We start from the raw sequence: 26,250 nt of genomic DNA on the forward strand, positions 1-26,250 counted from the left end.
TTAAGACCTGCAGTTCTGTAGTTAGAGGAGTGAAATATGCTCCTGTAAGAGTAGTTTAAAGCAAGGAGTAACTGAAATCCTCTGAATTGTTCTCTAAAGGCATGTCTCAATATATATAGTGAGTCTTGCCTCATCTGTCTTAAGTATAGTCTTGTGAACAACTTGTGAACAACTTACACTTGCATCAAACACGGCCTTGCGGTATGTGCTGGGTGCACTTTGCAGTCTCCCTCCAGGCAACAGTGGCCTTTTGATTTCCACAGTTCTAATTTGGGAAATATTTCAGAACATGATTTGCTGTAAGGATTTCCCATGGTTTTCAATGTAAAGCACCCTTCCTGTGGCCTGTATGGCTCATGTGTAGTTATTGTAGTTCCACAATTCTGGCTCTTTTTGTCCCTCTGTGTTTCCAAAACATTAATTCAGACACTCTTGAAGTGTGGCAAGTGTTGCAGCCATCTTTTGTTCACCTTCTGTTCTCACTTGCTTTATCCAAAACTCTTCTGCGCTTCCTAGCCTATGCTTTGCCATGTCAGGCTTCATGTCTTGGTTGTGCGTGCAATTACATTCTCTCCTCTTTTTCAAGTGTGCTTATTTGTATCCAGAACTTGCGGCTTTCTGTGGTGAAAGGGAATGGTAGAAGCAATGTTGGAAGGAAGAGGGAGGAGAGGAAGTGGGGAACGGATATGCAGTGAATGAATCAGAGGGTGAAGGAGAGGGCACGTGCAAGCAGCCAGTTTACACAGGGCAAAAATTCAAGTCAGTATGTACAAAGCTCTCTCGATATCCAAACATCCCAAGTTTGGCAACTTCTGTGACTGTTTCTACAAGCTAGCCTTTTGACAGTTCTGTCTTGCAGCTCCTCCCATGGGCCAGATGGAGAAGAGACTTTTTCTTATGTTATGACCCCAGTATACTTTGAGGTAGTCTACCAGGAGGTGTTGGAGGGAGTGTGGCTTCATTTGAGCATTAGCCTTTTTCCCATGCGAAGCTTTTACTATTTCTGCACCTGGTAACCGGAGCTGTTGGCACATTCCTGTGTTTTTTTTCTCCTTCCATCATCATTTTGCCGCCTTATCTTTCATGCTTACATCTTTGTAACTTCCTGCTCTCTGTTCAGTAAAGTTCATCCACAAGCTGGCTCTTCCTCATCTTAAAATCATCTCTCAAGATACACCAGCATCATTGTAACCGCAGTATAACTATATGCTGTCAGTAGTTAAACATATGGGTGGAGAAACTCATTAATTCTCTGACCTCTTTGTTTTCCTGTACTTAAAAAAAAAAAAAGGTAAAAAGGCACACATCTTGTCCTGCAGCTTTCTGTTCCAGCTTACTGCTACATCTTCCCTTTGCTCATTGTTCCTTTTATAGTCAGTTGTGCTGGTTTCTCTTAACTAACACAACAAACACTTCAGGGAAGAGCATGCTGCTGGCTACATGATGATACAGTGTGCATCCTAGTGAGGCTCTGCCTCGCGCTTCAGATGTATTAATCCTCTTTGGGGTGTTTCTGTCATGAAAATAACAAATGGCAGTGTTCTCAGGGGTCCCTGGCTGTGGGCAGCACTTTTACATTTTTACCTATTTATTTAGGAGATCATAGTGCTGGACAGCTGTATATCAGAGCTTCACAGTGATGTCTGTCTTTGAATTGAACAAAGACAAAATAGATTGTAAATTGTATTCACTTTTGCTTGAATGACTTCTCAGTGAAGCCATTTTTTCTTACGGGCTCTGGGTGTTTGTTTTTTTTTTCTGGTTACTGAAGAGTGAAATGTTGCTGTTAACATACTTATGTTTATCATTCCAAGCTTCTTTTTTACTATTTAAAAGCCATGAAAATTAGGAAGTTATGGGGCTATGTTATATTTTTCTTTAATCTTAAGCAGTGTTTATGTGATATGTTTTTAAAATAATTTAACATACAGCATTCAGCTGTCAAAAAGTCTAGGGGGATGAATTTCAGGTGTATCTCTGCGTGAACATTAAAGGTTCTTTATTTTCCATTTACACACTATGAGAGCTTTAGTATGGTCAGCAGCTACTTACCCCTCCTTTGCAGCTACTTCTAGCATGTTTTTCCTTTTTTGTTTTTGAGTTGAAGCTTTCTAATAGTTGCCCAGTAGAGGGGGTACAATAAAGTCAGATGCTGTACAATATGACTTTTAAAAATATTCGGCATTTAATAATTTAATTATAAAAATTTCTTTCTTTTAATGTACTGAATAGAACACACAGGAGAGAAGAGGTCATATTTTGGGTTTTTTTATCATTTAAATGTATATTATACCCCATATTTCCACTTCAGTGTAGATAATCATAATTTCATAAGCTCATTGTCAGACTATATCTGGATTCTTTTGGACAGCTCTTCTTGCTAGAAGATAATGCTTGGGATGTGGTTGCCTTCATCTTTTCTGAGACAAAGGATTGTTAGTTGCTTCTCAGGCAAGATTTGCAAGTGGAATTTGGTGGCAGTCACAAAAGCGAAGAGCAGGTGAAGTCATTCCCCCTCATACCCCACAGCCCGCTCTGCAGGGAAGGATCCATTTCATGCTTTAAATCAGGAAAAAAAAAAAACCAAAAACCAACAAGAAAAGGGGGTGGGGGGGTGGGGGAGTGGGTGTTGAATCCAGCTATCCAGCTGTAGTTTCTCCCATGCTGGTTGCCATAGCCTTCAGGCACACGCTCATTTGCCTTCTTCCGGTGCCATACTTACTTACTGATTCATCCAAATGGCAAGCAGCAGAGACTGAAAGAGGCCTACCACAGAATTGCCTCTAGTAGAGCAATTAACAGTCTCCTGGAGAGGTGCGCGACCCGCGTTCAGTGCATGATCAGTAACTGGTAGAAATAACACGTTGCCTTGCATCTCTGCCCAGCCTTCCCCTCTCATGTAACTGTCCTGGCCCATGGGCTTGTCCAGACCTTTGTAAACAATACAGCAGGTTTGCCGATAGCAGATTTTGCAAGCAAGTGCTTTGATTATTTTCACAGCAAACTAAGAGATGCAGTTCTAATTTTCTGATGTTTATACTAGAATTTTTCTTGAGTTCAGCAGTAATGGCATTTCATAGGAGACAGGAAAAGTCCCCTCTGAAAATTATACAGTTTCATCCACTAGAAATTCTGGATAGCTAAAATTGTGTTGATGCAGCAGCTTTTTTTTTTTTTTATAGTATGAGTAGTTAGAAAGGAAAAAGTATTCCAGGAATCATTCTAAGGTTACATAATGAATGAACTTTAGAGAGAATCTCTCCTTGCCAAACAGTTCACATTTTCCAGAAGAGGAGAGAAAGAAAAAGAAACTGAAGCTAAAGAAAGACAAGTGATTGAGCACAAGGAGCATGCCAAGCAGAAGACAGGGGTTTACAAAGTCAGATGAAGACATGAAATGCCTCTGCTGTTTGAGCTGCCCAGAGGCTTTATCCTCAGAATGGATGGGCTTAGGTAGAGGCCAGAAGTCTTGGCTTGGCTTTCACAGCAACAGTCTGTATAGAATTCCTTTCCATGGTTTCAGAAAAGGAAGAAAATCAATGCACTACGTCAGAATCATGCTCTTCAGTGTGTAGGAGGGGATCTGAATATATATGATCAGTAAAATACTGGATAATAGTTGTTTTCTGAATGATAACTGCTTCAGCCAGATAGCAGTTTCAGCTGAAGAGCTCAGGAGGCAAAGCTTCCTATTTAGTAATGTATTATTTGGTTATTTTCGTCGTAGACTGGAGTGATGATTGAGTCTTTCTAACTTCAAAAATAAAGAAGGTAAGAAAAATGTTAGAAAGAAGAAAATTATTATTCGGTGAATTATCTTTAGGAGATGGACTGCTGAGAAAATCAATAAATATGAGTGGATTTGCCTGAGCTGTGTGATATCCCCCCCCCCCCCAATATTTTCTGAAATACAGTATTTAAAGGCTATTCTATATCTAGTCTTGATAATATAAATAGCACAGGGAAACTCCTTTTGCTGTTGGAAAAACCTTACGAGAAAGGTGACATATATTTCAATTTCTGTTTTAATCCTTGTATTGGTGTAAAATTATATAGACCCCCAAATCTGAATGTAGCTCTAGAAGCTGTTTTTCTCCTCTCATGTAATAATTCCAACAACAGAATACTCTTCAGGTAATACAGCCCATACTGATTTGTAGTGTTCAGTTTAATTCATTGTAAGCCCCCCCTCCAGCAAAACAACAATTGGGACGTATTTCCAGTCCAAATCGGATTTGTAACAGAAAGGAGAACTAGACTGCACAAATGCTCTTTCAGAAGTGGGCATGTTTGTGGTTAAATAGTTTAGCAAAGAATGAAATTCATAATCTTGCTAGTAAAAAGCCAATATGAGATTGTATTTCTTACTATTCTGTGTTTCTATTATAGTGATGTTTTGTATTGTGGTAAGGAGTTGAAGTAGGTAACTTTACATCTGGAATAGAAAAAGAAGGTGGTGTAAATCAACAGAAAATTCTGTACATAGTGTACAATTTGGCAACTTTCTAAAGGCCAGTTGATAAGAAACTGCAAGTGGTTACTGTTTTTTATTTATTTTTTCCCCTTCAGGAGAGGGAAGGCAGCCAGTGTGAACTCTTCATGTACCTCCTCCTTTGTATAAATGCTTCTTTTTTTTGGTTCAGTTGAACTATGCGCCTTAAAATCTCTCACTGCTTATGTTGTAGTATGCAGCAGCAATTAAGTTGTGCTGTATTTCAGCACTGCATTACAGTTGGTGGCTTGGTTTTAGTTTTTGATTTGTTTCAGTATGTTTAAGTGTTCATTAAGCTCAGGATAACTTAAAATAGCTCCAGCGAATAAAAATGATTTAAAAAAACAGCAGAATGGATAACCAGAGGTTAACTTCTGGAGTTGTTAGAGCTTTGTTCTGGCATCTTCATCACAGAATTACTTATCAAAGGTTTAATATTACCCCAAGGGTTGGGGGGAGGGGGCAGGTGTGTGTTTTCATTGTCATTCTAATGATAAAGCAGAGAGGTAGCTTTGTGCTCAGGTTATGGAATAGAAAGTTGTTTTATAGCCAGAAGTTTGTTCTTCTAAGTGATGCCAATTACTTACATTCATAATAAATTAAAAAAGAAAAAAAACTGTGAATGTTAGTTATTGGGGTAGGAGGTAACAGTGCAGAGACCAGGAATTTGAAAGTTGCTAATGAATATATTCTCTCAGATCTGTCATGCTTTTGTGGAAGAGATCTTTTTGTTAGCAAGTAGAATACAGCACCAAAGTTAAATTCTGTCTGCAAATTCTATTACAGCTGAAATTGTAGCCAAGTTGGTTACTTGGTAATGATATATAATACGAAAAGCATTTACAATGCAAAAGGTGTTTCAAGATTTCTCATGAAAGCAGTTTGAGAAAAAAGGAAAGTTATACTTTTTTTTTTTCCCTCCCGATCAAGATGCTTTTCTTTGTGTGCTTCAGTTCTTAACCAAGGCTTTATATATCCTTCCTATATTGTATCGTGAGGAGATAAACTTTGGTTGGTGATAACTGGTGTTAATCCATACACCCTTTTGAGCAGGGAAAAAAAAGACTAATCAACTGTATCACATAATATAGCAAAGAGTTAAGTCAGCTTGCATGGAGCATTGTCCTGTTTTGATTTTCTACAAGCAGGGTAATTCTGATCATTAAAATAGGTGCCATAAAAATATGTGTGTTTCTAGTGAGCTGTGAAGTTCAAGAAAAAACTATACAGTTAGGACCAATGTATTTGTGCTAGGTAATGTAGGCAGTAGACAGTTTACTAACATCAGTAGTAAAAATAGAAATTAATTTCCAAAGAAGCCTTTTTTTCAGTTGTTATCTTTGTCAGAGTTATCCTTCTTTCTTTAAATCCTACACTTAAAAATAAGATCAGAGACAGTGTTCACATTTTCTTCTCATTCCTTAACTGTTTTCCTGTTTGACAGCATTCGTGTAAAAAGTCCTTTTCAAGTAGTAAATTAATTTGGATAGAAGGCATCCCACCTGAATTTATTACATGCTGGCAGTTTAGATAAATGGATATTATGATCTCAGCATATTTTTGCCCGGCACCACTGTGCCCATTTGCAAATGTCTAAGGAAGCGATAATATTCCTGTCAGTTTCAGACGGCTAAGTTAAAAAAAACGGGGTAGATTTTCTTATTTATATTTATAGGATGCCTGTGGGGAAGACAGTAATGCTGTATATGGCAGTTTGTGTGGACTTGTGGTGCTAAACATACATTAAAAAAAGATAACAGACCTATTGACGTTTCTTTGTAGAAATATGGAAGAAAAGCCAGAAAAGATCAGTAATTGACAGCTATGCAGGAGATGCATTTCCAGATTTCTTTCTGAATAAATATCTCACAAACTTACAATTCCTTTCAAAGTCGGTAATCCATCTTTAATTATTTTGTTGATTTCATAGTTGTATTTTACAAGGTTGATGTAATGTCTGCTTCCTGCCAACGTTTGATATGGACAATCCACTTTGTCGCTGCTTTGATGAAATAGAAGGCTGCTTGTAGTTGCAGCACTTTTTCCTTTTTTCTATTTTTTTTTCAGCATATGTGTGTGAACTGAGCACGGCTGAAGACTTATCAGTTACTGAATGCCATAGCTTAACAGCACGATGTGTGGGGAGCTGTCAATTTATACCACTGAGAGAATGGGAAACATATGTAGTGTAGTTAAATTGATGGACATGTAAACGTTCCCAATTCTGTGCGGCTGTTTCTTTTATTCCTACCTTTGAGTACGCTTTTATCACCACATACATGCTTCGGAGCATTATTTTACTACTGTGTGTGCATTTAAAATGTGTTTGGTTTAATAAACTGTAATTCAGACTGCTAAAGTATGTGCACCATCCCTGGAAGTGTTCTAGGCCAGCCTGGATGGCACTTTGGGCAACCATGCAGGGGGGTTAGAACTAGGTGATCTTCAAGGTCCCTTCCAACCCAACTATTCTATGATTCTATATTCTGTGATTTCTCTCTTTCAGGTAAGTTAACACCTCTACATATATGCAAAGTAAGGTCTATTGTAGCGCATCTCCCTAGGATGGGGAGCGGTGATGGCACCATGTTGCCATGGCCACCTTGGTGCTGGTGCTGTGCCTCCATCGTGCAGGTTGTACCTCGGTGTGTGGTGTCGGCAGAGTGTGGTGCCCTGGGAGCCTCTCCTCCTTGCTGAGTGAAGTAGGTGGCCATGAGGTGTGTGTGCTTTCGACTAACTTAACATGAAGCCCTGTAAATTAGAAGAGCATCTCTGTGGCATGACTGCCTTTTAAGCAAGTCTGCAGTCCCAGTTGGGGTTGCTTACATGTATGGCTGACTGCCTTCTTGAGTTGGTTCCTAGGAGTACAAGTAGCTTTCAGATGGGTTTCTGTGAGTTTGCAGTAAGGGGTGGAAGATCACAGAATTGTTAGGGCTGGAAGGAACCCCCTGCCAAGGCAGGGCCACCTAGAACAGGTTATACAGGAACACGTCCAGGCGGGTTTTGAATGTCTCCAGAGAGGGAGACTCCACAGCCCTCCTGGCAGCCTGTTCCAGTGCTCTGCCACCCTTAACGTAAAGTCGTGCTTCCTTATTTTGAGATGTAACTTCTTGTGTTCTGGTTTATGGCCATTGCTCCTCAATCTGTCGCTGGGCACCACTGAAAAGAGTCTGGCACCATCCTCTTGGCATCCACCTTTGAGTGGCAAGTTAATGAGATAATAGTATTTAATTTGTTACCTTTTCTTCATGGGGGCTGGGGAGTGTTCCTGGCTTCACTGTTGCAGAGTAGGTAGGGAGATTTGGAGCACTGCCTCCCTGGTAAGTGCAATGTACTTGTGAAAATTGATATTTAGGCTAATTGCCATGGAGGAGTTTAGGTTACTATGCAAAGCAGTATTTATTAATAACATTTATGTATTGAACTAAAGTACGATGCAATTAGAATTCTGTGTTGAGGATTAGCCTTATCTCAGAGGAGAAAAAGACTCCAGGAGCATGCACCCATGCACACAGAAGTGGCAAAAGCTTTCTATCCCTGGAAGGTGCTTCGATCAAACAATTTTTCTTTTCCAAAGAGGCGAATCGGAGAACTAGATAAGTAGCAACAAAGTATTTCGGCAATGTGTGATGAAGCAAGTGGGTACAAAGGCTTTGTAAGCTCTTTGCGAGGTACATAAAATCAATCTGCCCACTCTGTTGTGTTACACAGAAGTATTTCAGTGAATGCACTGGCCGAACAGAGTATACTAGAAATGCCAAATACATTTAGAAATAATATACTGCTGCTCTTAGGGTCCTTGGAATTTAGGTTGCACAATACTGAATGCTATGGGTGGCATTTGGCTGTTCCACTGGAGGATCCTAGTTTCTTGTTTAAAAAAAAAAAAACAAACCCAAACCTTTTCTTTTCTGGTGTTTACATCCCAAGTGTTGATTCAGTTTGGATTATATTTCTTTCATCATAAAGTATGTATAAACATTTTAAATAGGTGTGGCACACTGTCAAGTGTTTTCATTATTTGGATGACAGGTTTGAACATCTATTCCAAAGTATCAGTAGGCACCTGCAGAAGCAAAGTGGGTATGTAGCACCTGAACACATTCTGATTCATGCAATTAAAGCAGTTTACAGAGTGGGGCAGAAAAGAATATCACATACTGAAATTTGATGTCTTTTTCATGGAGAACAAAAGGGGTTTGATTCTTTCACTTCAAGTTTAGCCTAACTATTGTGTAGTGGAGGAGGTTTAATGAATCATTGTTTAACTTTCATACTGCCAAGTATTTGACCATTAAATAGTCTGAAATGTGTACATAGCACTTTGGTGACAGACCCTTATTTAACTGTGATTAATTGGCATTGAATAGTTATTTAATTACTTCAGAAGAAATCTAACAACAGTGTGTGTTCTGATTAAGTTATTTGATGTAAAAACAAACACAGGACTGTTGAAGAGAGCACGTTCCTTTTTGCAGCTTGCTACTGACGCTGCGCACCACATGGAAGCCTGAGCGATTAAAAAGGCAGATACTATTCACGAGTTCGGATGCTGTTGTAACATCGGCATGCTTAGTTCTTGGTTTCTTAAAAGACTTTTTTGTTCGTGCTTTCTTGAAATCTCCTTCGCCTTACAAGTTTTTTGTGTTTTCTTTTTGCTTTTGAAGCCCAGAGCGAAACTCGCTGGGATAAGTAAAGGATGCAAGTATTAAGTGAGCTTGAAGAGTTTTGTAAACCGAAAATACTAGACTAGATCTAAGAATTGCTGTCTTTTGGCATATATCCATATCACAGAATGCTTACTTAAGGTATTTGGGGGGTTTGAAAGTGTGAAGTATTGTGGGAAGGTGGTGTTGATAGTCTGTAAGTTTCAGAGAGAAGGATATTAAAAGTTCTGGAGAAGAAAATGTATTTTCTTGGTGGGGGAATGAGTTGTGCAGGTATAATGGTTTCTTTAATCTGAAGAACCGTTCCCAAAAGTTAGGTTTGCAAATCCTAGTAGAAACTATAGTCATAACTGTAAGCATTTTGAGTCCTGACTCAAAATGGCTGCTTGAACTTCCCTAGCTGGAATGTTTCCTCTTGCTTGCATGTTTAATAATGCATAAGCAAGCCACTGATTTTATTGTGCTTCCAGTGCGTGGAAACAGTTGTTTCTTCATGCCTTGTGAAATATGCTTGTAGACATCCTTTACAAATGTAGCAATCACTCTGGATGCAATATCACAATGGCTATGGCACATTTTGCAGATATTTCCAAAGCACAGCGCTTCTACTTGGAGGTGCACTCTCTGGTATATGGTGAGTGAACTTGCTTTTGTAGGTTACCGTAGCTTGCTTCTGTGTAGGACAAATGCTGAATAAAATGCCAGTTCAGTTATATCCGTATGAACAGGATCTGAAATACATCTGTCTATACAGTCACTGGGGTAATATCGTTGAAAACCAACAATAAACAAAAATAGGGCTAAGGCTTGTGGCTCTGTCACTTGCTTTAGCAGTAGAAAAGCATTAATGGTCACCAAATTAATGTTACAAGATGGAGATGTGGACCTCCTAGCGAGAAGCGAGGTATTTTTCTAGGCTTCCTGACTTCAGGTGATGTTTTCCAGAATTACTGTGTGCAAACACTAAGTAGAACATAAGTAACTTTTTTTCAGTAACTTGAAAATTAAAAATTAAAAAAAAAAAAAAAAAAAAAGAAGTTCTGCTACCAGAGATTCACCTGAATGTTTATTTAGGAAGCAGCTGGTTCACGTCCCCACTGTTTAAATTGCTTTAGTTGAGGATGATCAGGGGACTGGAGCACCTCCCGTATGAAGACAGGCTGAGGAAGTTGGGGCTGTTCAGCCTGGAGAAGAGAAGGCTGTGTGGGGACCTCATAGCAGCCTTCCAGTATCTGAAGGGGGCCTATAGGGATGCTGGGGAGGGACTCTTCGTCAGGGACTGTAGTGACAGGACAAGGGGTAACGGGTTCAAACTTAAACAGGGGAAGTTTAGATTGGATATAAGGAGGAAATTCTTTCCTGTTAGGGTGGTGAGGCACTGGAATCAGTTGCCCAGGGAAGCTGTGAGTGCTCCATCCCTGGTGGTGTTCAAGGCCAGGTTGGATGAAGCCTTGTGTGGGATGGTTTAGTGTGAGGTGTCCCAGTCCATGGCAGGGAGGTTGGAACTAGATGATCTTGAGGTCCTTTCCAACCCTAACTATTCTATGATTCTATGATTCTATCAGGTGGAGGGTAAAAGGCTCCAGTTGTCAAGGTCTGTCTTTTTCATATATTGTTTCTTTTGCTCACTCATATTTTAGTCTATATCATTTTACAGAATTACTGTATTTACATTTTAAAGAGGATTAGCCAGATTAAAAGATGTTTTCATGTTTTATTGATAGTGTCAGATTAATTTCCACTTTCCTAGTGGCAGCTCACAGCTCAGTCAGAACACAGTGTATAGAAACACTGTTAACCATTTAATAAGGTGATCGCCAAAAATAGTTTTTGCAATTGATTAGCAGCTTGATTACCAATGGGAATTGGAGTAGTTGGTGGTTAGTGGCAACACAGAAGAGATAATAAAGCTAGAGGACTACTGAGGCCAGCTCAGGTGAGCTAAGCTTTTCTTTCAGACTATGTTCCTCAAAGAACTTCCCTGGAAGAGGTGTTGCTGTGGAGGTAAATACTGCTGCAGTTGCTCTTGGTGTGCAGCATGAAAGCAAGTATTCAGCAGCTCTCATTTATATCTATACCAGCTTTTTACCCCTGAAAGCACAAGGACAGATTTGTATCATGCTTGCAGCCTAAAGCTCTTGTTGCAACACAAACTTTCTCAGGAAATGGCTGGAGGTTGTCACAGCCTTCTCCTAAGCTCTTCTCCTTGATATCCAGTCATAGAATGTGTGGGAGTGGTTCAAAGCTGAACCAGGGGAGATTTAAACTGGACATTAGGAAGCATTTCTTTACTGAGGGGGTGATCAAACACTGGAATAGGCTTCCTAGAGAGGTGGTCAATGCCCCAAGCCTGTCAGTGTTTAAGAGGCATTTGGATAAACTTTTGGTCAGCCTTGAACTGGTTAGGCAGTTGGACTAGGTGATTGCTGTAGGTCCCTTCCAACTGAAATGTCACATCGTGTCGTATCCACAGTTGATGAAAAATCCCAAACCAAAACCTAGACTCAAAATCGGCAAATTCCTCCTTGAGCAACTTTACCAGGTGACTCTTCAATAGGAATCTCAAGGGAGGGAAATAACAGCTAAATTCTAAGATACTGCTGGAACTAAAACAACCCAAGAGTTAAATCTCTTTTCACAGCAAGCAACATTACACTGACTTTGTAATGGCTTCTCTAGCCCTTCAGGCCTTGTCTATACTGTACAAAATGAGAGTAAGCACAGTGCTTTTCCAGGAACAAGTTTGTATGTGCTGTCCCACCTGTGGGATGATGGTGATTGTAAACACATTGCTTGATTCCTGGAGGTGCTGACATTGACCTGACTTGTGCTGTGGCTATGGAAAGCAGCCAGCCTGAGTGACCTTGCCGCCTCCCCATAGTGTTGCAGATAGCTTGTGCAATAGCTTCTTCCATCAGTCTGAAAACACGGCAAATAAAACTTATTTGGGGTTAAGAGACGAAAGGAGATTCTAAGGCTGAAGTAACGTGAGATTTGCTCGCTGTGGGAATAATCTTTTGCCCTTGTGTACAGCTTGCAATTGGTGGGTCTCAGAGCATTTCACAGAGGGGCCTGGCACTGTCATCTTCCTTGCCCTGCTCTTCAGTCTGTAAAATAAAGTGAAGTCACTCAGGCAAGTAACTATTCTATGATTCCGTGATACAGATTGTTAATACTTTGGCACAGTCCAATGTGCCATTTTGTTTCCCTCCTGGACAAGCTGCTCAGGAAAGTCCTGTCAGAAGGAAGCATTTAACCTCTTTGAATTATCTTCTTTTTTTCCCAGTGAAGTCTGGGTTTGTTTGAAAATAACCTGAATGGGATATTTAGAGATATTAAGAAGTCTTAGCTTAGAGCATGCATGCCATATGTACTAGATCACTTGACCACAGACAGTCTCTCTGTAAGGAAATCAGAGGAAAAGGAAACATGAAAAAAAATTGCCTTGGAGTTCCTTCTGATGTGTTTGCCCCAACAGGAAATAAGTGAAAGGGAGTATCCACGGCTGCCATTCCTGGTAAAAACACATGAAGGAGATGCTGTCTTGTGCTGTTATATACCCTTCCTCTTCCTTGTGCAAAGCCTAAAAATATGGATAAATTCTACTGTTGTCTGCCTTAAGTAACTGCTTTTGGTGTTAAAGTACTGCAGGACAAGCTGTTAGTCATCGGTATCTCTCTTTGGAGCCTTGTCTCAGGCCTTAGCAGAGCATGTTTTGTATGTTGCTTGGTGTGGAACAGAAATTCCCTTAAAAGAAGAAGTCAGTATTACGCAACAAAATCCATAATCCCGAGGCAGCTGTGAACAGAAAACTAAACTGATGATTGCTACAGAAGTTACTTCAGTATCTTTTATCTTTGAATTACGTCTCCAACACACTCCTTGGAAACTTTAAACTGAACTACTTTCAGTTTAATGAGCTCCTTTGAAAAGAAAAAGAAAAGTCTTTTGTTGCCAATGCAGTGAATGTGTTTGTACCAGTTAGAAGTAATAACTGAATCAAGATATATGTAGATAAAAAAAGCAATGTGAATGCATGTATGGGCATTACACATCTTAGAAAAGGCCAGATTCCCATCCTTAGCTTAGTTTCTTTCCTGGTGAGTAGAGATATCGATTAATAGAGAAAGACACTAATCCACTTACAGGTGGCAGCATTGTGACTTTAATTGTTACAGAACTCTTGCTATAACTGAATTTTTCACTCAAGTAGAACTTGGGAAAATAGAGAAGCGTAAATGCTTCACTGACAGCAGATTAAAAATTGTTTTATTAGCTTTAATAAAGATCGGTATTGTCATGGTTTTGAATGAGTATAAATGTAAGGCTGCATGAAATCTGTCTCAAATTTCATTTCAGAAATGCTGAAATTTGAATCCACATATAATGGTGGAGGCGTGGGAACAGAAATGCTAAAAAGGATCAGTTAGATCAACTGTGATCTATCTGGGACATGTGAGCACTAGTGAGTTTCAGGATAGGAGCAAACTCTGGCTGATTTTACTTGATGAAACTTGCACCAAGTTGTCCGAACTGTAAACCTTTACCTGCACATGCTGAGCATATAAAGCATGTTTTACGTGTTAAATTCTATTGAACTATTATCTTCAAAGCCCATTTTAATTTTTTCATAGCATTTTAAGCACAGAGTTTATATCTGGGTAGAAGACATTTGTAAAAAAGTATTCTTCAAAATACACTGCCGTGGTTGTAAAAGATTCCCTTCATGGTGGTTTCAGAAGTTGTCTTTTTATCTTTAGATTCCAGCTGTTTCCTTTTAACTGTTTCTAAAATGGTAAAACGTGGTATGTTTGAGATATTTTGATCTTTTCTGGAATTATATTTACTTTCTTTTTCTTTTCTTCTCCAACTCTGTTTCTGCAGGAAGAATCTTGAATCGTTTCTCCAAAGATACTGGCCACCTGGATGACTTGCTTCCATTGACATTTTTGGACTTTGTGCAGGTAATTTCAGTTGCTGCTGTCAAAGCCTTCTGCACTGCATTCTGAATTTAGATTCCCGTATGCTCTGGTGAAGATCAGCTATTTGTCACAGATGTAGCTGAGTTGAAAGAAAGTACTTGTTTGTGAAAGAAAGGTGTGGCTGAAATTTAATGTGTCGGTAAAAAGCTAACATGAGTAATAACTGGCAGGTAGGAGTGGCTATACACAACTTGCTATTATGTCAAGATTTCAGTTCATAGTAGCTACATGCTTGGTAAATTGCTCCTGATTTGCCTTCAAGCGATCTGGCAAGCTTATTGCTGTTATAAGAAATATGTCCATAGTAAAGAAACAATCAACTTGCATGAAAAGATAGCACAGATTAACCTAATTAAATGTCTACTTCCACAAAGAATCAAATGCTTACCACACCATTTTGGATTAAAATAGGTGTGGCTATTTACAAAGAAAAGATTAGTAGTAATAGGGTGAATATAATAGCCTTAATAGGAACAAGTGAAATAAGTTGCTGCAGACAAGAAAGATGGACAAAGCACTGAGATTTTGGTGACGATGAAAGGATAAGGGATTATATATGACATCAAGGTAATTTTTCTGTTGCAGTTGCTATTTAATCCTCCTTATAAAAAATGTGGAAGGATAAAGCTAAAAAAAAAATTGAGTGTGCTGTACAAAAATAACATGAATCACACACAATCATGGAGGCTAGAGAAAACAGTGACTTGGATCCACTTAGTGGATCAGAGCTGTCATGCTCAAATCAGAAAGGTTTCTTAAGGCGCTGTTGCTAACTTCTCTTTGTCTCTTAGAGATAACTTATTCAGGATCTAAACCTTGTTTTGACTTCTTTAAAAATAAGCCAAAGACACTGTGGGTTGAGCAGTTTAATCGTGTTAGTGCTGAACTCTTGAAAATAGGAAAGAAAAAGGTATGTTCCAAGGAGTGAGTTAAAAACACTTTTTAAGGTAAAGTTTTTCCTAGTTTGTTTAAGTTGTTAAAGTTAAGATGTGCGTTTATTTCGCAAAGCTTTACAGTGCCACGTCATTTTTGGAGAAGAAAGGAAGGTGAGGTATTTTACCTGTCACTTAAAGTGATTGGGGTTTTTTGAGAGTTAGGGAGTGAATTTCAAGATTTTGAGTTCATGGGCTTTTAAGGCCCTGACAGACTCCTTCCTGAAAGTACAATATAAACATCTTTCTGTAACACACCGCTTATTTTCTACTGGTTATACAGATTGAATATTTTGTTCAGTCTCTGTCTTATTAGACAGACTATTTTACTTTTTCAGATCTCTTGGGACAATACATATTCCTTTTTTTGGCTGGAAGATCAGGCTGTCCTGCAATCATTATCCTCTTCTCTTAGCATAGGACTTAACATCCACAAAATCAAAACCATCTCTTTTGCACAGTGCTCCTTGGCTGTTAGACCAAGCAGTGCAGACGAGTTTGTCCCCTTTACGGCAGACATCACTGTGTATGTTTATACTACACATGGCCAGAGCATCCTTTGGATGCTGTGGTTTTGAAATAAAATTATTAACCCTTGTCCTTAGTTCTGTACACTTTCAGTAATGTGAAAGTTGTGTTGCAGCCCACTTGCATGGTGTTTTCTTAGCAAGAAACTGAGTGGGTGTCCTGCATGCCCTGGCATGTGGTTTAAAGGCATGTGGGGTTGTCTGAGGATGCAAAATTTGCTGGGAAAGTATTAGAGAAGTCTGCATAAGCAGAGGGAGACAAAATTGGTGTGGTCTTGCCCATACTTCCCTTTGGGAGCAGACCCTGAAGCAAACTCTTTTGAGAATTATACTCTTCTCTTTTTCTGAGGGAATCAACTGGTTTGCTCCAAAAGAAAACTAAGGAAGAAGACGACCTGTATGCATGGCACATACAAAGGGCTGAATTGTCTACTAGCAGATTGGAAAACTTAGTTATTTGACCACTATGTAGATACTTCAGGCTGTATATGCTTACCAAAACTTAACTAGTTTGGGATGAAAGAATGAAGGCTGTTGCTCTCTATGTGACTGTTTTCTTCTTTCAGGTGCCTACTGTAATCTGCATTTTTGTAAACATTTCCCCTCATGTTGATTAGTTTTTGCATTTCCTTTAAATTGGCTTTTGAATTATTTCTCAATTCCAAACTTTGAATTCTGAGTGAGAAGTTTTGTTTCTTAAAAAAATGAAGTAGATGTTACATGTCCAGTACACTATTAAAAAGATACTATGCTTCAAAGCTTACCTGTTTGGCATCAGAAAAGAAAATTTAGGAACTTATTGTTGACTAATAATGTGCTGCTATCCATAAGACAAAGGCACTTCCTTCTTGGCAGGTTTCCTCAAACTTACTGTTCTTGATCAGCAGGCTTGTTGGTTAGTGGGTGCCTTTTGAAATTCAATAGCAAAGATATATTTATTTCTGAAGAAGCATAGATTTTTACACAGGATAACTGTTATCAATTATGATAGAGATCTTTTGTCACTTGTTTTGTTTGCAGGTGTCTTTTATAAGACTTTATAATCCCTTCAGGAAGAAATATTTTCTCCTTTCTAAAAACAGTATTAGCTAAATATAAAAGCCCTGATCCCAGCCATTGTTGCTGATTCTTTGAGAGACATTTCCCAACATTCATTGTTTAAATGGTTGTCAGGAGAAATCAAGTGAAACTTAATAAACAATGCAGTAACTGGTTCATCTTACTTTGTGTGTAGAAGCTTTTCTTGAGCGGATTTGCATTGAAGAAGTGGTCGTTTTTCTGAGTTACTGCTAAGATCATTATGAAGCATTCCACCCTTTTACTATATTGGCAAGTGAGTGTATAATTTCTGCACAGATAAACACAATGTGATTGGACACCGAAAACCTACAAGATCAGCCCATTTAAATATCTACAGATAAATAAATAAAATCCACTAGTTTTGAAATTTTATAGTTGCACTGAGTAGAGATTTTAAGGCAATGCTAAAAATTGATAGTGTTCTTTTTAGGGTGCCTAATAAGATTTATACACTGAACTGCAGTCAGAATGAGCATGATGAGTCTAGACAGCTATATGGGATGAAAATTAATTCTTTCAGCTAAAAGACTTGCATTTTTTTTGCATCTTCCATTGGGTCAACAAAGAAGAAACAGTTGGTTCTCTTCAAGATAGTAGATAGTTACTGTACACATACTTGTTAACGGCAAAACAAAAATGACCGTGGCAAGCACAAAAATGCATCATAGACCTTGTGTATTCTGAAAGTCTTGTCTAGAGTTTGCAAAACTGTTGCTTTGCAATAACTCCCAAAGTGGCAGCTCTCACTGCCTTTAAATTTAAATGCTGTCCTTTCTTTCTTGGCTTTTAAGTGCACTAAAATATAGCACACCTACTTTGAAGAGACTGGGGGCAGGAGGGGCAGTCCTCACTAGAACAAGGCAGTCATTTTTTAACTTAACGAATTTCAGCAGTATATGAGACATGCCATGTTAGTGCAGTTGACTATCTTTTTTTTTTTTTTGTAGAAATTGCTGCTGTAGCCACAAGATTTATAAATAAAAAATAAGCCTCTTTTATGAGAACACATGTATGGCTATGTTCGACTACGTGGCTTTTGAACAGGGCTCTGTGAGTATATCTGAAGGATAGAAACTGAAAAGAAACCAAAGCTAGGTAATGCAACTGAGATTATCTTTAGTTGTATGCGTACAGTCCAGTTCAAAGGTCATTGAAATAAAAATCTGCACTTTACAGTCCGCAGCCTAAGCCTGGGCCTTGTCTGCTGTGATGGAGCGTGGCTAGCTGTCAAGTTCCATACCCCATCTCCTAAAAAATAAAAAGCAATGCTATGTTCATTTATTTAACCAAATATGGCACTCAGTATGTTTGTAAATCAGGTAGTAATTAATGTTTGTGGGTTGATTCAGATAGTCAGAAAGCTGAATGAACTTGTTTGGTGAAGATGGTGTTTGGGTTTCTTTGTGAACTGATGTATTTTTAGTTACTTACCATAGTCCTGTTAACCTCAGTTCTGCATCTTGCTTTCTTTTTTCTGAGTTAAGGATTTGTGGCAGGTGTTTTCCAACTAAGTTGCCATCTCCTCAGGTGAAGGGTCACTTGTATGAAGGCCATCACAGTGCTTTAGAACTTTCTAAGAGGACTTAAAAATCTACTTCATGTAGATACATGTGCTTTATTCATGTATTTGTTAATCAGAGGGCGGGCCTGACACCAGCCTCAAAGAGCTACCCAAATAATTGCAGAAATGCTCCCTTGTTACAAATTTGATCATCCTATGAGTAAGTCCAAAGGGAGTTAAGGAACTCAGGGGCCATATAAGAAAACTGGGATTTTGTTACTTAATTTTCTTAGGCTTCTCTGAAAATACCAGCTGATTTACTCAGTGTTATAACCAACTGTTGTTCCTCCTCCTGCCTTAAGCTCTGTGGGAGTACAAGGTTCTGTTGATGTGGACTTCAGTGGTAGGTGTGGGGCTTGTAGTTTAAAATATCCTGGTTAAAATGCATAGCAATGTCTAGCTCAAAGCAGCACTAATAAACAACACTATATAAATTCAGGAAAAGGTCAGCTAAGGAACAGAATAAAAGAATTTAACAGGGAAGAATTGGGAATTAAGAATCCAATATCCTTAATAGTATTTTATGTACATTAGCCCAGATGTTCCTAAGTGGCCAGTATTTTGGATGCCCTGTTTTTGAGAACTCGACAAAATGAGGCTTATTTTTAGTCCCTGAATCTCACTTTGACTTGAGATAGATCTGCAGAGGCTTAACATCTTTAAATAATGGTCTTGGGTGATGCAGGATGAGTACCCAAACTGATAAAACTATTGGTTGAAAATTATATGTGTAAACTGATTGGATATATAGGACAGTGAAATACATTTCAGACTTCTTTTTGGTTTTGTTAATTATTATGATAAATTTTAAAGGGATTTTTTTTCTCTAGTTTCTTGCCCTTTTAATTCTTCAGTGATATTATTACTTGTTAACAGAGTTGATTTTTCTGCTTTTGTTTCCAGTGAATTTGAGTAACTTAATGTGATGGCCCCTTCATTTTGATTTCTTACCCTGTGCTGGATTGAGGGGGGGAAAAATCATGATCTGTTTTGTTTCTGGAGAACACTGTGAACATGTGAACTATCTTGAAAAAGGGCAATGATTTATTGAGGAAAACTGAATTGCAAAACCTTTTTCCTCCCCAAAATCAACAGCTTGACTGAACTTAAATAACTGACTTTTCATATCCTTTCATCACACACAAAGACCTAATCCTGAGACTACTTGAGCCACCAATGTAGGCTGCGGCTGAGACCACCACTGAATGTGCCATTCCCTTCTCACTACACACAAAACACATTGACTGCAGCTTTATGAAGTGAAAATGCTGAAGAAAAGGAAAATGTGAAGGAGGTGTCCACAGTCATTTCTTTTTTTCAAGGGGAAAAAAAAAAGAAAAGAAAGGAAAATAAAAGCTGCTGCATCTGGATATTAGGAACAAAAAGTGCCTCAGGCTGGAATAATAGCTTGGGTCACTTGCTTTCGTATGTGCACAAGAGTGGAACTGCCGTCCCTTGTTTCACTGCCATTGACCCCTGCATTTTATTGTGTGAAGATGTCAGGGAAAGTGTGTAGAAGGAATTCCAGGATCTTTTAGTTTAACAATGACGTTGTTATTTTGTGATTCCTGTGAGAGGTGGGGTTCTGGGGATTTGTTGTGTTGTTTATTCCACTTTAGCCAGGTTTTGTATGTATGCGTGCATGTGTGAGTTTTAAGAGAGATTTCTGTTCATTTAATAGTAGCTTGTTCTGAGTGTTTGCATGGGTGCATCTAAAATATGATCATAAATATGCTGTCAGAAAATAACAGCTGTGAGAGTTGTGTGGGATCTGTGTTAAATGTCAGCATATTCTCTTTAGCCTGGTACATAGAGCAGACCTGTATCTTGGAGACACCTTTTGGTTTCACTTCTGCTGAATCCTGGTAGTTTTGTTTGATGGTTAGATCACAAGATTCTGCAGCTGTGCTGAGGTTTAAACAAAAAATAAAATAATAAAAAAACCCTAACAGTTGCCTGGTGGCATTTGACTACTGAAATCTCATGTAACTTTCTGGCTGTGGAACTGATGTTCTAACTGCACATTCCCAAGAAGCATGGTACAGTGCGTTTTGCTAGTGCGTAATAAGAGACCAGTTAAAATGTAAAGAAAAATAATGTGGTATATATTTTTCATTGGTTACTTTTGAATTTTAATTTCAAAAAAAGGTTAAAATAATAATAATAGTAATTATTATAAAAACTAATTTTTAGTATAGTCATTTGATACGTTCTGTATGTGCGTACATACAGAAGGTTACACACGTTATCATTAAATGAACGAAGAAAAGACTGTCCATCCTGCCTTCCTGGTCATCACCATCACCCTTCTCCCCTTTCCCTCTCCTTTCCCTCTCCCCATAAAAAAGGGGGGCGGGAGGTTGAGGAGGAATAGGAGGCTTGGTTTGTGCTTGTGTCTCCCAGACCAACATGCAGGAGCTGTGAGTTTAGCACAGTCATCTAAATAATGCAGTTCTTTATTGACCTTTCATTCCACTGTCCCTGAATGCCTTGATTGTTAAGTCCCAGTAGCCAATTAGTCTTGTTGATGGTGACCAGCAGTGGAGATAATCTATGCCAAAGCTATTGCTGGTCTTTATGCTGTACCTGTCATCGATTCCTTTGAATGTAAGGATCAGTGTCTTGCATCATATGGACTGTGTATTTACTCAGATTGATGATATGTGCATGGGATAAAACACATAAAGGCTATAGAGTTGCTGCTGATAGTTGGATTCCTGTTTATACAGAGATCTTCGTTTTTTAGAGAAGGCTAAAGGTCTGTTCTCACTGTAGCAGTCATGTGTAATCAAGCTCAATCCTTTCCCTCAGGCCATTTTTTTTTACCCATTTGTATTTGTGTGTAGAATTTTTGTAAGAACAAGTATGCCTGTCATTCTCCATGTATTAGTATCAAGGCCATAGGTATCATTGCAGTAACAAAAATTAAATGTGTAACCTTCTTAGGTTTTGTATTTTCTTAGTGTTAATAAGATTTGAAGATGCAACCCCATATTTAACATGGGAAAGTAGATAAAGTAATACTGGAAAATGTGGTTTTCTTACCTTTTGTCATCTTGCTTCCTTATGTTTCCTTTACCACTTTTCTGCTTTTCTTGTTTTTCTTTACTATTTTCCTTTTTGTTTCCATACTTCTCCATTTATAAGGTAAATGTAGATAATACTTTTGTAACTAGGCTATTCCTCCTGTTTTCTCAATGACGTGTGGAATACTGGTATTTTGAATATAGTACTTGGGGAAAAATAAAGCTAGCTTTCACCTGCGGGAATTCTGTCTTCTCTATTTCTTTTTCTAGAGCACATGAGCATTGTAAGGTGCAGCCTTCCTTGTCATTTCTCGAACATTTTAAGCAGATTGCGGCTTAGTGGTAGGAAGACAAAAATGTAGTTGTTCTTTGTGGTAGTTTGGTACATTGGACTGAAACCTCTAAATACAAATTTCAGTCAGGTTTCAATAGTCTTTTCTCCAAATTGGCTTCTCTATTTTCTTTTATCAGATTACCCTCAAGACATTTTCAGCTTCTAGAAAGCAGGATAGTTGTGTGGAGGTCCAGTGATGTGCCCCCATTCTGTGTGGTTTGGGAATTTCTCCCCTTTTGGTTATGGTGGAGAAGTTCCAGAGAGAGACTCCATTTGTCTGGGGCTCTTTGTATCTGTTAGAAGATATTTTCTTGTTGCCTTTCTTATTCTGAAAGAGGGCAAAGAAATACTCTGATGTCAGTGAACTTACGTTCTGCAGTTTTCTCCTTTTCTTTTTGGTCCATATCTCTGTATTATATTTCTTCTGCTTTTGGTGCCAAGGTGGAAATTTACTGTTATTATTAAGTACTTACCTGAGGTTTTAAGCATTATTGCAGCCTTTCATATCTGTAGCTCAAACTGATGATTGTTCTTAAGACTTGTGAAGATCATTAACATTTCTAACACTTCACAGTAGCTAGAAATCTTTTAATTCTGCTGTCAGTCATAACAGTGTAACAATCCTGTTCCAAATGGTGATAAGGACAAATCTAGATTGCCTGAAACTGCTGATATGCTATAGATAGGACAATGTGTGCTTACAAATTGGGATTTCACTGTTCAGCAAAGGGACTTCCAGAGATTTCACTTTTGATTCAAGAAGGAGGGAGGAACTTGGGGGTAATTTGAATTACTAAGCTGTATAGCTGGTGTGTGTGTGTGTGTGTGTGTGTTAAATCATTATGCATATTTATGCTCAAAACAAACATGTGGAACAAGGAATTATCATTAGCAAAAGGAAGACTGCATCTCATAGGAATGTGCTGCCAGGGTTATGTGTGCATCTCATGCAGAACATAAGAACTTTCTTCTTGCTGAAACTGATAGCATGGCTGTCTGGTGAACTCTGCAGCTCATTTGAAAACTCCAGATGAGGCACTGGAACAGGCTGCCCAAGAAACTTGTGAATGCTCCATCCCTGGCAGTGTTCAAGGCCAGGTTGGACAGGGCTTTGAGCAACCTGGGCTAGTGGAAGGTGTCCCTGCCCATGGCAGGGGGTTGGAACTGGATGACCTTTAAAGTCTTTTCCAGCCCAAACCATTCTGGGATTCTAAGACTTTGTTCTTCAACAGGTAGAGGCTGCAGTATGGGCAGTTTTATACAGCAAAAGATGAGAGTTCAGCTGGGAACTGAATGTCACATGTCTCTGGCTGCATTACAGGCTAGGCTTGTATAATTTAAAAAAAAATTATTCACTTTGATTGCATTCTTGAAATAGTGGAAATTTGTGTGTTAAGAAAGGAAGGATCTTTCACAGGCTCCGTAATAGCTGTTCCTGCACTGTGGAAGAAGGATGCTGAGTGAATCAATTCTTCCACAGTTATATTCCTAAATCTCTTTTTCTTTCTGTTTTTCTTAATTGGGTTTTGAAATCAGTCTAATGTTTAAATAAGCAGAGCTCTCTTACTATGAAAGCAACTTGTATGCTGAAATAATGGGTTTAGATTTACCCTTCTAAATGTGCTCACTTTGGTACCTGATGCAGTTGTCCGTCCTCCTCTTAAACATAACATAATACTGGGAAAATATCTTAATACTGAGAAGAATAATTTTTCATTTTTCTCACTGATAGAAAGTCTGGATTTTGGGGTCAGACCTGGTATCAGTTACTTACTTTGGTAAGTGTGTCTTTGTTGATGGTTTGTGTAAAGGAAAGTCTTCCTGATGACTTGTGGAAAGTCTTCCCGATGGTCCATGCACAGCATATGGGCCACGGTAATAATGTTTGTTCTTCACCAAGGAAGTTTCTTTTTACTTCTGGAGATGCCACTGGGTTCGGTACCTGTAGACCATGGCTGAACAGGGTGAAACTTGATGGTGGTGGTGGTGAGAAGCTGGTTCTGGTTAGTTAAAATGTGACTGCTGAAAGTGTCAGGCCACTGTTAAACTTCCCAGAGCCGAGTGATCACTGAGCAGAATGTAGTACTGAAGAATTACCAGCCAGGAGTTTATTTTGACTAGGAAAGTAGTATTTTGTAGCCCTGTCAGAGTGGCAAAGCTCAGGGGAAGTTAGGAAAAAACCCCAAAGACAGGCTAAAAAGCATTTTTTTGCATATCTGCTATGAAAGAGTATGACCAGAAAAGAACAGAAAGTAGTTTTATTTTTCAGGATAGCTGGTGCTGCAGTCCTTCATTTTTCAGTTTTTATTTTACTGGGGCAGAAGGGCCACTGTGGAATTTACAGAAATATGAACATTACCTCATTCCACCTAAAAATAAATATACGAATAGTGTATTTTAAATAGCAAGAACAAATACTAAAATGCTTACAAGATTCTAATTGCTGTAAGACTGAAGAGCTGCGTTACTGAAGAGCTGATACTGTTTTTAACAGAAGAGCCCACAGTTCAAATGTAGAACAAAGCTTTTAAAGTTGCTGAAAGACCCAGAATTGACTTCTGGCAAAACAATTAGACTTGGCTGAGCAGAAAAGGTCATGCAGTTGAAAATGAGGTATTCCTGGGGAGGGTACAGGGCTGCTCTGGCATTATGGCCATGGAGGACTAGAGGCCTGGGGCAGGAAAGTGCAAATATCTGTAAGACAGAGTTGCAAAACTGCGACATACAGGGCAGCACAATCTGCGGTAAGCCAGATTCTGCCAAACATTTAGAAAAACTGGGAGAAAAATGGGCACAGCGTGAATGAAAAGGTTAAGATATCATCATGAGCTGTGGAGAATCCCCCACAGGAACAGTGGACAGTATTTTAGCAACTAAATGAATAGGTTAGACTGTAAGAACACTGCAGAATGTCATGCAGGGTCACAGCAGTGGTCTGTCTAGGCCAGTGGTCTTTCGCCAGCAGCAGCAACAGGAGATGCTGTTTGGGGAGAGCATGAGAACCTGGCTGCTTTCTGTGGTCCATTCCCTGTTTGGTACTCCAGCATTCACAGTTTTGTACTGGGGGTGTCAAAAGACCTATCCCTTTCCAGTCCTTTTACTACCCATTTTCAGTGTCATTTTGTATCAGCCTGTAAAATCTCCTGCAATCTAATAGCCTGAAATCAGTGAGATATTTTTTTATTTTTGTTTTGTTCTATGTCCATGTGCCTCTTCTATGGGGAAAAAACCCAAAACGAAACAAGAATTATCACAGAGAGATAAACTGCTTTTAGAAGGATTGTCAGTGGGATGAGACCGAGGACAAACATTGGTGAATTGGCATCTGCTGATAAAGTGCTAAGCATATGAGCAAAGAACTAAGTAGAGAATAAACCATTTGTAGTAGTACTAAAGAGAAAAGTACCCATTGTTGAATCAAATGTTTTGATTTCATCAGGGTCTCTGCTCAGTGGGGACGTCTTGGGCTTCTGTAGCCTGGGAAGGGTTTTGGAAATGACTTCTAAGAGGTAGGAGGGGAGCAGAAATTGCCAAGCCATTCTTTATTTTCCTTTAAAACTATCGGTTATTTGGCAGCAGGGGTTGATAGAGGAGATAAAAAATGCATTGCTTTGGGAATCTTAAAGCAAGTGGAACAGCCAACAAAGTGGCCACACTTGGCAATGGTGGGGCGTACTGGAGTCACAAACCCACTAAATTACTATAATGGAAAGGGATGCTTTCCGCTACCTGAGAAGAAGTTTCTGGGAGGGTTGGGTGGTGCCAGACATTTTTCTGTACTGTTTCAGGCAGGTTCTGGCAAGAGTTGTGCAAAAAGCAAAGCATGTGTGTGTGCATGTTCTACACTCTCTGATTAATGCTGTTTCCTCAAGCAACCATGTAAAATTGTGCTTGGCATCTGAGGTGTTCCACATGTCATGGTACAAAAAGCACTATAGTTTATGTGAATAGTTCGTGTGTGTGTGTGCTTTTTTTTCCTTGGGAAAAGAACAGTGTCAGGATGTAGCTGTAAGAATATAGGGACTGCATATATTTACAAGAGTTGACAACAAACTTAGCACTGCTGAACACAAAAATGTATTAACTTTTTACATGATTTATATAGGCAGATCAGAATAAAGGTATAACTTAACTTCCTACACCCTTAAGAAAAGGAACTCTCACTTTTATAGAGATCCTCATTGCAAAGTTGGGCCTTGCTGCCCAAATCACTGAGAACACTTTTGTGCAGAAGTGCCTAGTGAGCACAAGGAGCGACAGAAGAAAAGCATCTGAGAAAATCAAATTAAAGGTCCTTTTCAGGTTTTTATTGCTCATAAATAGAAAAATACATTGTCTACAGACATCCATGAGACAGTTGGCGCTGTCATTTTTTGTGTGACAGTATTGGTCTCCAGCAAGCAGAGATGCATAAGTAGAGGCCATAGCTTTGGTTCTGCTGAAAGCTTGATTTTTCATGGAAAAATTGTATTAGCTGCAAGTAACTTTTTACCATAGCCGAAGGGCCCTGGCAACTAATTTCTTACATGAGTGAAGATAATTCATGATAAAAAATAAAATAACCTCTATACGATGTAGGAACGTAATGCAGAGTTTTAAAGGACAAGTATTTTGAATGTCTGGCAGCATCAGGGAGTCCTGGGCTTGAT

At 38.9% G+C, this 26,250-nt stretch overlaps 1 protein-coding gene across 6 annotated transcripts in view; it reads left to right on the forward strand.

Moving 5' to 3' along the window:
- Nucleotides 1-26,250, forward strand: part of ABCC4 (ATP binding cassette subfamily C member 4 (PEL blood group)) — a 152,339-nt gene that overhangs the window by 71,842 nt on the left and 54,247 nt on the right. For 2 of the 6 annotated variants that reach the window (XM_065678058.1, XM_065678059.1), the window contains one exon: nt 14,044-14,123. In XM_065678058.1, coding sequence (XP_065534130.1) covers nt 14,044-14,123 — 80 coding nt within the window. The other 4 variants (XR_010612358.1, XM_065678062.1, XM_065678061.1 and 1 more) reach the window with 4 other exon arrangements.

This window comes from Lathamus discolor, chromosome 4 (genome assembly GCF_037157495.1).
Source record: "Lathamus discolor isolate bLatDis1 chromosome 4, bLatDis1.hap1, whole genome shotgun sequence".
Taxonomy (NCBI): Eukaryota; Metazoa; Chordata; class Aves; order Psittaciformes; family Psittacidae; genus Lathamus; species Lathamus discolor.